Below are 14464 nucleotides of genomic sequence, written 5' to 3' on the forward strand. Positions count from 1 at the left end.
GTTTGGATAGAGGCCTTCTCTCAACACCCTTCATCGTCAGGTGGTGGCTATTTCCTTGGTGTTAACTTATGGCAAATTGGAGTCCTTGGCACAGCATCCTACAGTCCATAGGTTTCTCAGAGAGGCAGCTAATCTTCACCCTCTGGTGGTACACAGGTATCCTACGTGGGATTTGTCCAGGGTTTTGCAGCCCCTTACTAAGGCTCTGTTTGAGCCTCTAAGGCAAGCTAGTTTGCACCTTCTTATCCTGAAGGTAGCCTTCTTGGTGGCAGTCATTTCAGCCAGAAGAGTATCGGAGTTGGTCGCCCTCTCATTTTGCCCTGATCTCTGTATCTTTCACCCTCACCGGGTAGTTTTGAGGTTGGACCCAGCATTTATCCCCAAGGTCAACACCTTGTTCCACAGGTCTCAAGAGCTGGTGCTTCCAGATTTTTGTCCCCATCCGGTCCATGACTTGGAGAAAGTTTGGCACACCTTAGATGTGCGTAGGGCACTGAAGGTCTATATTAAAAGGACATCTGAATTCCGCAGGATGGAATCTATTTTTTGTTCCTTCCAACCTTCCACATAGGGGTGAAAAGTGACTCCATCCACAGTCAGCAGGTGGATCAAGGCATGCATATCCAAGGCGTACTCGAGTCGGTCCCTCCCGGTACCCAGAGGCATTACAGCTCATTCCACTCATAGTGCTATGACGACTGTGGCCTGAGCAATGCAAGCTTCAATCGAAGAAGTCTGCAAGGCAGCCACTTGGACATCCCCATCTCCTTTCATTCGCCACTACTGTTTGGACGCCTTTGCTTCAGCGGATGCGGCATTTGGCAGAAGGGTTCTGTGATGACCCGTAGTCTCTCAAAATAACCCAAAACCCAAAACATATATTAAAGTCTGGTAAAGCCTTCAACTTAACTTCACTGTTTTATTAGGCACAGTTTAAAGTCACAAAAGTAAATAATGAGGCAAACAGACAACCAAAACAAACCGCATTGATGAGAGTTCCGAAGCAAGCCAAGATAACTAATCATAAACTCCAGGAAAATAACCGAGAAAAGTCCATGGGAAGAAAGCCAGCAAAGATAAACCTCTTTCAAGGTGAACACTAAATTGACTCCTGCAAATTCTAACTGCGCAGTTGCAAACTTATATACATAGCTCCCACCTGCAAGCCATGAGGAGGATCATGGTAATCTCTTCTTGAGTAGGCCTCACTTTTCCATGATCCTCTCCTCCCTGCATGACCTAGGATGGACAGGGGATGGGCCTGGATCCTCCTCTGATTGCTCAGCCGGCCTCTGCCCTTCCCCAGCCTCCTCCACCACCTCTGGAGCCACACTCCCACTCCCTGTTGGCTGTTCCTCCTCTTCCTCAGAGTCAGTCTCCACCAGGGTCATGACAAGTTCTGCAAAGAGTTGTTGCAGAGCATGGGGTCCAGGATCAGTCTTAATCCCTCCCAAGGACAATCCAGCTTTGGTATGTCCCATTCCTGACCTGTCGCAGCCTTACAAGGGAGAATGGGCATTGCCTTAGCTGAACGCCTGTTCTCCTTGTAGGCAAGACAGGTCAGCCCCACCCTAATTGAGCTGGTCCTTACAGTGGACCGATGGGAGGGGGGAACCGATAACGGTCTCTTTTGATTTTTGTTTTTCTCAGAGGCAGTCCTGTCTGTCGTGATGACTTTGTAGAAAACTGGGAGGAGTCACCCAGAGTGGGCAGAGCTAGGCTAATAAGCCTTTTAGATAGAATCAGTCCAAGCAGCTAGGACAAGATCAACTCCCATTTCTGACCTGTCTTGCCTACAAGGAGAACAGGTGTTCAGGTAAGACAACACCCATTCTCAAAATGTTGTTCACCTTCAATCATGAAAGGTTCAGGGACAGTAGGGGGTGTTGACCGTAAAGATGAGGTAGATTCAGGTTTCAGTAAGCTGCAATGAAAAACTGGGTGAATCCTCCACAAGGACCTAGGTAATTCTAGTTCCACTGTAACTGGATTTATAATGTGTTTAATAGGAAAGGGGCCTATAAACTTGGGACCTAATTTTTAAAGGGTTGTAAGGATTGGAGGAATCATGAACAAATATACATAATCCCCAATTTTAAACTCCTTAGGTTTAACCCTTTTTAAAATCAGCCTGGACTTTGTAAGCATTCCTAACTTCAGTGAGGAACTTTCATACAACAGGCCAGATATTTTGTAGGTGAAAGATCCACTTTCAATGATGGAATTACAAAATATTTTACTGGCAATTCAGGCATTGGTTTAAATTCTTGTCCTGTAGCTACTTGGAATGGAGTGAAACTAGTGCTACTACGTACCACATTGTTGTAAGCACTGAGCAGAAGCGGAGAAAGCGAACAGTGTTTGGAGCAGGGTGAGAAGAATTTTTTCTAATCAAATAAAGCCCCAAAAGACTATTGAAAAAGAGAACTCATTGGTATTATTGGAGCAGCGGTACAAGCATTGGGAGAAAAATCTAAAAGTTTAAAAAAATCAGGAAAGACAAATATTTGGAAAATATGAAAAATTTAAACTCTAAAATGGACAGGCATCATATTGGAAAGGCATTACAGATGCTGGAACCACATATTTAAAAACAGCTGTCAGAGCTGAAGAAAAAAGATATAGTATTCTATTACTTGGGATTTATTTTTAAAACTGGAGAAAATTGGGTAAAAACGGAATAAGGTACCACCGGCTGACAGAAGAAAGGTACAACCTACTCTCAAAAGACTTTAATATAAGATTAGAAGTGAATTTGGATTGGATTCCAGGAATTATAAAACTGAACTGGTGGAGAAATACAAACAATATCACCCTTGGATTATTCTGAAGAAATAAATTAACTAACCTTTAAAGACTTTTGAACATTGGATTTATAGCTTGAAAGATGGCTGGAATATGCAAAGAAATATCAGAGATACAAGAAAAAAGATTAACAGAGGGATGGTGGACATTTTGAATAAATTAATGGGTGTGGTAGAGAAGCTGGAAATGAAGACACAGATAGCAGAGACGCAAGCAATGGAAAGAAGACAAGAAACCTTGGAAGAGGAAGAACTAGCTGAAAATTCAATGAAAGAATCTGGATGATGCAACAATCAAAAATAAAAAGCAATAAGGATATAGAGTTTAATATAATGATTGAGATAATAAAACAAAGGGGGAAAACTATAAGAGGAAAATATGTTAAGAGGATAGAGGTAGAATTAGACAATTGGGAGAAGAGAAAATGGAATCTTATAGAGAAGAGTAAGGGGAAAGCTAAAAAAAAAAAAAGATAGAAAATGGGAGACAAGCCAGAAAGTGAAGAATCAATACCCTATTGGAAACAAGATGATGGCTGAAAATGAAAAGGTAGAGATTCCACATGAATGCAGGTATTAATATTGAAGATATATAATGGATAATAATAACATTGAATTAATATGGTACTAGAGGATTAGCATTAAAGATATAAAACTGAACTTTAATAAATAAGAAAAATGATATTGTGAAGTAGAGAAAAAAAGAAACACATGGAATCTGTTAGATTTGAAAGAAGGCAGTGAAATATATTAATAGATAAAGGGGAGTGTAATATTAGTAGAATGGTATAATATGTTAGATATTAATAGAATGTATATCATTTGTTTTATTAGAATTGGGAGTAGGAATAAATTTTGTTTTTTGTGTAATGGTGGCATAGCTAAAAATTAAACGGGATAAATAAATAGAAAATATAAATTAACATAAATTTATGAATGGACATTTGAAATATATAATTAAGTAAATGCTACAAATATGACTATTAACATAGAATCTATAATATAAGCAGAGATGTTAAGAATATAGAGATCAATATAAAATATATGAAAATATTAAACAATTATGATTGATAATATGTATTAATATTAAATTATGGAAGAAAGCTAACAATATCAATGTGAAATTATTGTCATGTTTGTTTTAAAAAATGTAAAGTAATTTGGAACTATATTGTTTATGACTGGTTATACAATTTATTGAATACTGCAAATATGACTATTAATATAGAAGTCATGATAAAAGAAATGATGTAAAGAATATAGAGATTGATATAAAATAGTGTATGAGAATATTGAATAATTAAGATTGATAATATGTATTAATATTAAATTATGCAAGAAAGTTAATAATAGTGAGATGGAATTATTGTCATGTTTGTTTTAAAATGTAAAACATCCTGGAACCATACTGTTCACATAATGATGTTTTTATTTAAAAACATTTAGGAGGGGAGTAAAAAAGAAAGAAAATGGTTCCTCTTCTCTTTGCTGCTGGTTCATCATATTGGTTCTCCTTAGCATCAAAGGAGGTAGATAGTTGCTGGACTGAGCTTCCTATATTTGATATCAGCAGTAAAATGAATAGTTTTATGAGAGAGCTTGTTTTGCCTAAGCATTTTAGAGCTGTTGGTTTGGGCAATGACATATATAATTTGGCATGGTCTCTTAAAAGAAATATTGGTCTTGTATTACGTTTGTTTTTAGGTCATTACTGACAAATTGATGCCTTGCAGAAAACAAGAAGCCTGATCTTGTGAGAAGATTTGTTAGCAGCGGACTTTAAAATTTCAAGATGGGTAAGGAGGAAAGAAGTTATAGGGCATGTTTCAAAAGTTATGTTTCTTAGGATAATTAGCTAATCCAGACTATGAGGGAATTATTTGGATAGCAGAGATAATAGTAATGAGTTTGGATGTTTAGCACTTTTAACCTGGTTAATACTGTAGATTTCTAGATTGTACAGAATTAATTTTAAAAGTGTAAAAGTGGATTGAGATATGTCCTGTTTGTTTGCAAAAAACATCATGACAGACAAACCTTATTGCCTTTTTTGATAAAATAACTACATTAGTGGACCAGCAAAATGTGGTAGACACAACATACTTGGATTTCAGTAAGGCATTTGATAAAGTAGACTACAGCCTACTTCTTAATAAGATAGAAAAATGTGGGAAAGGCAGCTTTACCACTTGATGGATTCGTAACTGGCTGACAAACCACACTCAATATGTAATCCTCAATTGAACTGCATCTACGTGGAGGGAAATATGCTGTGAAGTATCGCAAGGTTCTGTTTTACACCCAGTAGTCTTCAACATCCTCATAAACAATTTAGATGAGATAGAAGGGGAACTCATCAAATTTGCCAATGACACCAAGCTGGGGGAACAGCCAATACTTTGGAATATAGGCTCAAAATCCAGAAGGATCTTCATAGACTTGAACACTGGGATCTATCTAATAAAATACAATTCAGTGGGGAGAAAAATAAAGTCCTGCACTTAGGCAGGAAAAACCAAACATACTGGAAAGTACAGAATAAGTGCTAACTGGCTCAACAGTAATAACTGTGAGAGGGATCTAGGGGTTCTAATGGATCACTGCTTAAGTATGAAGTAGCAATGTGCTGCTGCTGCCAAAAAACCAATCAGGCCTGAGCTGCATCAACAGAGGGATAGCATCAAGATCAGAGGAAGTGATAATATATTATTCCACATTAGCAAGGCCACACTTGGAATACTGTGTCCATTTTTTATTTCAATTATACAAAAAAGATGTTGAGGCTCTGCAAATGTGCAGAGGAGAGCAACAAAGATGATAAAGAGTCTGGAGGCGAAATCATACAGTGAATGGTTAAGGGAGCTAATTATATTTAGCCTCTACCTTTAGAGAAGGTTTAAGGGGAACATGACGACTGTCTTCCAGTACTTGAGGACTGTCACAGAGAAGAAAGGATTGACTTATTTTTTAAAGCACCTGAGGGCAGGACAAGAAATATTGGGCAGAAATTTGTTAAAGAGAGACCCAACCTAGAAGTAAGGAGAAATTTTCTGACGCTTGAGAACAATTAGTCAGTGAAATAGTTTGCCTCCCAGAGTTATGATTGATTAATCACTGGATAACTATTGATTATATAAAGCTCCTGCCATGAGCAAGGAGCTGGACTAAAAGACCCCTTCCAACCCTATGATTCTATGAGTCTGTGTTCTCCTTTTTGCAGAGACAGAAAAGCTGCTGACCCCCGTGAATAGTTATGGATCTCATGATAGGGATATGAGGCCAGTCTTAGGATCTACTGCCTTTCACCCAGAAGAGGAAGAATTCCGAAGGTGTCTCAAATATTACTTCATGAGCCCCTGTGACAAGTTTCGTGCCAAAGGTCGGAAGCCATTTAAATTGGTGCTTCAAGTTATCAAGATTTTAATAGTCACCATTCAGGTGTGTAAGAAAATGCAAACTCCCAAATGGCTTTGTCTATTTTTTAAAAATCAATATCACAGTTTATCCTGAATAGTTTTAACTTTTCCTTGAGAGGGGAAGGCATCTTTTCTGCAGTCGAGGACTGGATTTTCTCTGGCCCTCTAAAGGTGCGGAGGACCTGGCTGATGATGCTATGAACTTACTTACCAGAGGGATCAGATTTTTGGCAATTTTTAAGGTTTTGTGATTCTTTGATTTACTTCAGCTTGGTTTGCTTTCTCTTCTACAGCTCATTCTCTTTGGGCTCAGCAATCAGATGGTGGTAACATTCAAAGAGGAGAACACTATTACATTTAAGCATCTCTTCCTGAAGAACTATGCAGATGGGTCAGACGATACCCATGCAGTTTACACACAAGCAGACGTCTATGACCATATCTTCCATGCAGTGGAAAATGTGAGGTTCAAATGCAGTAGAAGGGGGACAGGGCATATGGATGATCTGGAATTAATTGGCTTCATTCTGGTGATGGTAATTTCCTCCTACAGTATTTAGCCATTCCGAGAGAGACAATTGGACGTTATGCCTATGTTCACCCAGACAATGCTAACCAATCAGCCCTCATGCTCTGTCAGCAATATTACCGCAAGGGAAGAATTGACCCAGCCAACGATACTTTCAACATTGATCCCAAGGTCATCACAGGTAAGCAAATGTCTTCCCTAAATCTTAGCTCTTGTATCTACTCTTCAATCCTGGATATGGAAATGGTCCTTTCTCTTGCTAACCCTCCAGCTCTTATGATCTTCAGGTGAGGCCATTCTGAAGATGTTCTTGCTACTAGACATTTTCTATCTAGCAAGCAAGAGAGGGTCTTTTCCAGTGGCGAGATTCAAATAATTTAACAACTGGTTCTCCTGTCTTGGGACTCAACTTTTCTCTGCCGGGTGAGAAATGATGGTGGCGGAAGCATCCCCTCCGCCTGGCCATCCGATACCATTTATGCAGACTCCTGCAGGAGTTTAGGGCGGAAAAAAAACATTGAGCCTCTACTGTAGGACAACGGACAGCAATGCCGCAGAAACTGAGCTGCCGCAGAGCCTCACTGCTCTGGTCACCCAGTGGTGACACTACTTGCGCCTTAAAAGAAGCAAACCCCGGGCAGAAGGGAGTTACCCTCCCCACCCCTCCAAGGGCCTCCCAAGCCCATTCTTGCGTGGTGTAGGGGTGTGAGCTTATGGGGGCAGCTCCCTATTGGAGCCTGGGCAGATAGCCCACTGCAATCTCTTGATTCGCGTCTCCACCCGCACAAGTTGCTAACAGGAGCAACTGTGCTCACAGCTCGTTTTCACTGGAAGTGCTGCGGAAATTGTGCAGCATCTTGAGGAAAGAAGCCCCCAGGAACAGAGTTTTTGCGGCTGCATCTATTCTTGGTGTGCGTGAAAAGTTACAGCCACCACTCTTTCAGTGACAACTGTAGGAGCTATCTTGGGGGTGGGCTACTGTATAATCCTTGGATTATATGCAATGGTTCTAGATGAGGGGAGGCGGAAAATAACCCATTCAGACAAAGACCCATGAAGGGGAATGTTCCTGCTGACCCTCAGGGAAAACTCCCCTCCCCTTGCACACACAGTTCCAGCCCAAATTCCTGCAAGCAACGATGAGTACAGCCAGCCCAGAGTGGGTCTCCCTCCCCTTCACTCCGCTCATCATGGTTGCCTGTGAAGGTAAGGCTGATGGTGGGGAAAAGAGACATGTACCAGGCCTGCCATGCTCAGCCGAAGGGTGTGGGCTTCCTCGGCATATAGTGAAGCTCGGCCACCTTTTGGGCCTGGCTCTCGACTTCCGAGGGGCCTCCGGGTGGCTGTCGTCCACTCACCCTCCCTTCTGCCTTGGATCCTGCATCCAGCCCACAACAGGGGGGCATGCTGCTTCTGGGCCAGCCCGGCTGGCGGTGGGTGAACGGGTGGCTCTGGGAAGAGTGCCATGCTGGGACCGAGTCTGCTGCAGTGCAGTGAGGTGAGAGCGTGCAGTCCCGGGGCAACCACCCGGCCACCTACCAGGAGCGCCACCACTGGGCGCTGTCCCCATTGGGATTTGAAGGGCAGGGTACTTGGGCCGGCAGAGGCGCATGTAAACACTTGAGCCCCTTGAAGTCTTTGGAATGGATCAGGTTGTCCAAGGCTTTGCTCCTCAGGAAGGGCTCTGTTGTGGAGGCCTGTGTGCCTGGACTGGGGCTTTCTTTTGGGCCTCCTGTCCGGAGGCCCCATGGAAACCAAGAGCCGGGCCCAAAAGGCGGCCAAGTTTCACGTTGTCCCCTGAAGTGGCCCTTTGGCCGAGCACAGCAGGTCCACAGTGGGTCTCCCTCCCTGACCATTGGCCTTATCAGGCCAGGCGAGGAGGGGCTGGGAGGGAAGGGGCGAGGGGCTGGGCATGGCGAGGCATGCTATTCAGACAGTTCACCGAACTGCACAAAAAGTTAGCTACCAGTTCAGCCAAACTGGAGAAAACTGGCTGAATCCCACCACTGGTTTTTTTTCTTGCATCACACCTAGACTGTGGAACACATACTCTTAGGAGAGATATTTGGCTCCTACTCTCCTTTTCACTGGATGTTTCATTGTCAATTGATTTCAGTGTTAATTTTCATGCGGCTAATCTTTTATATTTTTATAATTTTATTAGCCAAATAGAATGCTCATCTAAATAAAAATGGGGTGCAAATTAGGTGAATAATATAAAATAAATGGTTTTCCTTCTTCTTTATGAGCCCTTAAAACAATATTTTATTATACTGTAATATGATGCAAGTTCTCTGTAGAATCAGAAAGCTGTTTTAACAACTTTTGTTTTCCTGGGTTCTACCCATGTCTCAGGTTTCTCAATCTCTTATGTTGAGTTGTGGTAGAAAATAAGGGAAGTTGTCTTTTGTCTTGCTATTTTTATAGGTATGTTTTCTATGTAGTATGCCTTCTATTATAAAATGAAGAATAAATATCGGTAGCAGATTGGTGGTACAAGTCCAATTTGATATGAAGAAATACAACTGACACTACTCCCTCCTCCTATTTTCATCCAAATGTGGAAGGGTCTAAAGCCCGAGACAATGTCTCCTTTTTATACAGAATGCCTTGGTGTGGATCCCCCAGAGAAGATCCCTCCTCCATCTGAACTCAGAAGGAAACATCCAGATCTAGCATTGGACCGCAGCTACAAAAACTTTACTCTTAAGTTTTACAAGTAAATGGTTATATTTTATTGGTATTTGTAGAAACTCTTCAGGGTTGACAAGCCCCTTATGTTTATGCCCTAACTACTGTTCTGGGGGAATATTGCACTGATCTTTGCAAGCCTGAAGGTTCCATCTAAATCTTTTTGTGCATATGGTGTAGGTATTCATTTTTATATTCATTACTGCTTTGAACCAAAATAAGTTGATTCCTATAACTTCATATCTACAGTCATGTGAAAAAGAAAGTACAGCTTCTTTGAGTTCAATAGTTTTATGTATCAGGGCATAGTAAAAAAAATCTGGTCCTTAGTGGTTCTTAAAAGTAAATACAATCTTAGATGAACAACAACACATGACATATTACACCATAACACCATTTACTTTACAATAAGAAAACCAAAACGAATATCAGATTATGTCCTAATATGTAAAAACGTAGAACACAAAGATGGTGTACTTTCTTTTTCACATGACTGTAAATAGTTCTCTGTCTATGTCTGTCTTTCTGTCTGTCTGTCATATTTGAAGGATGCAGTTATTGTCTCATATTTTGTACAATTTCGATAGTTGAGATCTAATCATTTTTCTCATTCTGTTATATTTGTGTACTTGTGAGATGTTATGGGAGATTGTGATACAGTTAACTCTCAACATCTTGTTTCTGGCAGGCTCATTAATGTCACAATTGACTTTAGACTAAAAGCCATCAACATCCAAACAATAATCAACAATGAAATTCCAGACTGCTACACTTTTTCTTTTTTCTTTTTTAAACAAATTTTATTAGTTTTTAAAGACAAACAACACATAAGAACATAAAACCTCTTTTCTGAAAGCTACTTGTAAATTTTAACAAGGCAAATAAAACATTGTTTTATACAGCATAGTTCTAAATTATCACATTTTCCATATAAACACATGCATATCTTTTTCAAATTTCTCGTTCCCTTTGCTTTTATTCAATTATATTTCTTTTCTATATTTGCCTATTTTATATGTTTTTATTCATTATACTTATATTTTCATCTGACTTGTTTACAGTTTCATTATTCTCTTCTAACATTCCTCCAAGGTTTTATTAATTCTCAATCAAACATAAACACACAAAACATAGAAACATAAAACTTCTTTTTGGAAAGTGGCTTAGTCCCGGGTTACATCTTTTTGTACAGACCTAAATCAAATTCATGCTCACCTTGTATACCATTACTTATCTTATTTACCATTCTATATTTTCTATATAACTTCTCCCCTCTTTTCACTCTCTTAATTCTATTTTATTTATTTCATCTTAATTTAAATCATTATACTTGTATCTTTTGTCCGTTCTTTTCCAATTATCTATTTATCTCTTCTCTTTAACACAAAATTTCTCCTGTAATCACTGATAGAAGTATGACGCCTTTCTATCTTTCCCCTAAGTTTGACACTTAAAATAATACATAATTTCCATTCTGATTCTGCTTAGTACATTCTACATATTGCATTTTAAAATAAGAAAATAATAAATTTATAATATAGTTAGATATATAGTTTCCATTCTGATTCTGCTTAATACATTTTAGATACTGCATTTTAAAATAAGAAAATGATAAGTTTATAATGACATTAAAACAATAGCAAATTAAACTCTATCATTGAATCTTAACCATTTTACACATTCCCTTTAATATTTTATTAAATATTGAATATCATTAAATCTTAAGCATTTTAATATTTTAATATTTTGTTAAATCTTGTAATATTCAAATTTTCTATTTCAAATACAAATACTACAATCTTATGTACTTTGCAGAATCTTTTTTTAAATTGTACTTTACCCTTTGTCTCTAAAAAAAAATCTGCTTTTTTTCATCTTGTTTCAAGCCTTTGTGACTTCTTTTTCCTTTTTCCCTTCCTTTCTTATCCAATCTGGCCTTTACAATAAGAAAACCAAAACGAGGAATATCAGATTATGTCCTAATATGTAAAAACATAGAACACAAAGAGGGTGTACTTTCTTTTTCACATGACTGTAAATAGTTGTCTATCTATGTCTGTCTTTCTGTCTGTCTGTCATATTTGAAGGATGCAGTTATTGTCTCATATTTTGTACAATTTCGATAGTTGAGATCTAATCATTTTTCTCATTCTGTTATATTTGTGTACTTGTGAGATGTTATGGGAGATTGTGATACAGTTAACTCTCAACATCTTGTTTCTGGCAGGCTCATTAATGTCACAATTGACTTTAGACTAAAAGCCATCAACATCCAAACAATAATCAACAATGAAATTCCAGACTGCTACACTTTTTCTATAACAGTGAGTAGCCAAGTGCCCTGATCGTTGCTTCTCAATTCATGTTCATGGATTCCCCATTCAAATACTATTTAGTAGAACTGGTAATAGCAATAGCAATAACACGTAGACTTATATATCACGTTACAGCGCTTTATAGCAGGGGTTGCCAACCTTTTGGACCTCAGGGACCACCAAACTCATACTTTTAAATCCTGAGGGCCACTAATATGATTTTTAAAAAAAGATAATATATTTAATATAAAAATTTAATTTGTTATATTAAATATAAATGTACTATTTAAAAATTTATTTTATATATATATATATATATATATATATATATATATATATATATATATATATATATATAAATGCTTATTTAATTATAACAAAAAATATAACAAGAAAAGCAAAGCCAAAAAAAAAAAAAAAAAAAATCTGGTCTCCTGTCATTTCATATCTCCCTCAAATTAGAAGAAACCTCTCCCTCCTTTGCCAGGTGTGGCTGCCTGGAGTTGGGGGAGGGAAGGACGGCCGGGCTGAAAACCTGCCTCCACCTGGAAGCCTCCCCCCACCCCAGGTCTTTAACACCTGGCTTGCTTCTCCACTACTGCCTCCTCCTCTTCCAGTACCTCCCTCTCCGGGTAGGGCGATTATGAACTAACCGAGTGGCTACACTGATACCCCAGCTGCTCTCTTTCCTGTGGTAAGACTTGGCGTGTGGAGAAAGGAGCTGACAGCTGCTACTTGGCGGTCCTGCAGGCGAGGCGTAGTCATCCTGGTCCAAAAATTAAGACATACCAGTCACAAACCCAGAGTCCAAGCAGAGAGGAGTCGCTTCCCCCTGCCAGGAAGAGTGGTGGGTAAGGGCATGCATGGTTCAGCACAGCAGGTAACCTCCACTCTGGGCTGATGAACCACGTGCTGAAGACCACATGGCTGTTGGGAAGGTGGGGCAACGGGTGATATTGGTGGCAGATGGACTCATACGCTTGGGAGATCGCAGCATAGGCTTGGCCTGCAAGGAGGTGGAGGTGGGGGGAAAGGAACCTCTGAACTGGTGTTACCTTCTGCCTCTTGCCTCTGCGCATCGAGGAGGTTGAGCAGCTGCCAGCGATGCCCTCAGGGGAAGATATTGCAAGGGGGAGGCTCGACACCCCCTGGAGATTCTCTTCCTCCTCACAGAAGCACTCACACACAAAGCGCTCACCACCCCGTCAAGCCTCCTTCCTGCTGAGCGTGTGAGCGCTTCAGGCAAGGAGGAAGAGAAGCTCCTGAGGGCAGCATCAGAGCCCTTCCCAGGTGTTTCCTGGCCTGTGAGGGGAGGGCGCAATCTCCTGTGCCTCCCCCTCAGGAGCTTCTCTTCCTCCATCAGAAACGCTTACACACAAAACGCTCACCACCCCTCTGGCCCCCGTCAAGCCTTTTCCTTCCCGCTGAGCATGTGAACGCTTCTGGCAAGGAGGAAGAGGGGGGTCAAGCCTCCTCCTCGCAACATCTTCACCAGAGGGCAGCTGCTTCCTGCGGCTCAGGAGGTCCGCACTCTTCCCGCTGCTGCTCAGCCTCCTCGATGTGCTGAGGCAGGAGGCAGCAGCCATGACACGGATTTGCTAGGGAGACTGCAGGATTGCTCCACGTCCACACCTCAGCATGCTGTGGCCTGCCAAAATTTTCTCACAGCCCACCAGTGGGCTGCGGCCCACCGTTTGGCAACCACTGACTTTATAGCATTCTCTCAGCAGTTTACAGAGTCAGCATATTACCCACAACAATTTGGGTCCTCATTTTACCCACCTTGGAAGTATGGAAGGTTGAATCAACCTTGAGCCTGGTGAGATTTGAACCACTAAATTGCAGACAGTCGGCAGTCAGCAGAAGTAGCCTGCAGTACTATACCATGGCTCAGTGCTACTTTTATTCTTTTCTTCTCTTCATTTTTCCCCAGATTACATTTGACAATAAAGCACACAGTGGCAGAGTGAAGATCCGTTTGGATAACAAAGTGGACATTCAAGAATGCAAAAACCCAAGTATCTCTGGCAAAGGTACCAATGAGTTACAGGGGGAGGAACATGGCACAAGTATAAGCTTGCTTCATAAAGGGGCATTGTACTCAACAGCATACTTAGGCAATGGATATAAAACTATATAATTCGTTTCATTTCTGGATATCCCTTTGGTTGTTCTCTTTCTAAAAGGAAATGATTAAAGATATTCATGATTGCTTGCTCAGTACACTATATTCCCCCATTGATTGGGACTGATGATTACCGATGATTAGGACTGTCACTCATTCATTGAATTGTGGCTCATATGGCATTTATTACTTGATGTATTGTTTGCAGTAGTTGCTCTTAATAAGGTGATAATTCCATCAGTTTCATATGCAATGCATAAAGAAATACTTTCATTAGTACTTAGCTTCATGGTCTGATCCTAATGTGCAAAGACGATATGTGTTAATTATTTCTAAATATTCATCATGCATTCACCATTAGTTACTATTTCTAAATTTTAAGGGTACAAGTCCTTAAGATTTTCAGTATAAAGATGCTTATTTTCATAATTCACTTGGTATCCTTTTTCTGGACTTTTTCAAATTGTAAGCTTTGAAGAACTAGGATGAGTAAAAATGTAATGTATTTTCCAAATGAGTCAAAGGCATGATGGCATGATTATATTTCATAGTTTGCTTGTAATTACTGCCTTAAAGCAAGATAA

The 14464-nt window shown here is 40.0% G+C and overlaps 1 protein-coding gene across 1 annotated transcript in view; it reads left to right on the top strand.

The window, feature by feature from the left end:
* Nucleotides 1-14464, top strand: part of MCOLN1 (mucolipin TRP cation channel 1) — a 44099-nt gene that overhangs the window by 6420 nt on the left and 23215 nt on the right. The window contains exons 2-8 of the mRNA XM_087957099.1: nt 4509-4600; nt 6025-6242; nt 6514-6681; nt 6774-6930; nt 9354-9468; nt 11668-11764; nt 13689-13788. Of these exons, the coding sequence (XP_087813225.1) occupies nt 4597-4600; nt 6025-6242; nt 6514-6681; nt 6774-6930; nt 9354-9468; nt 11668-11764; nt 13689-13788 (859 nt within the window). The 5' untranslated portion in view covers nt 4509-4596. The remainder of the gene's footprint in view (nt 1-4508; nt 4601-6024; nt 6243-6513; nt 6682-6773; nt 6931-9353; nt 9469-11667; nt 11765-13688; nt 13789-14464) is intronic.

Source organism: Notechis scutatus, chromosome 2 (genome assembly GCF_049901735.1).
Source record: "Notechis scutatus isolate UNSWTSFEM ecotype Mainland chromosome 2, rNotScu1.2, whole genome shotgun sequence".
NCBI classification, from domain to species: domain Eukaryota; kingdom Metazoa; phylum Chordata; class Lepidosauria; order Squamata; family Elapidae; genus Notechis; species Notechis scutatus.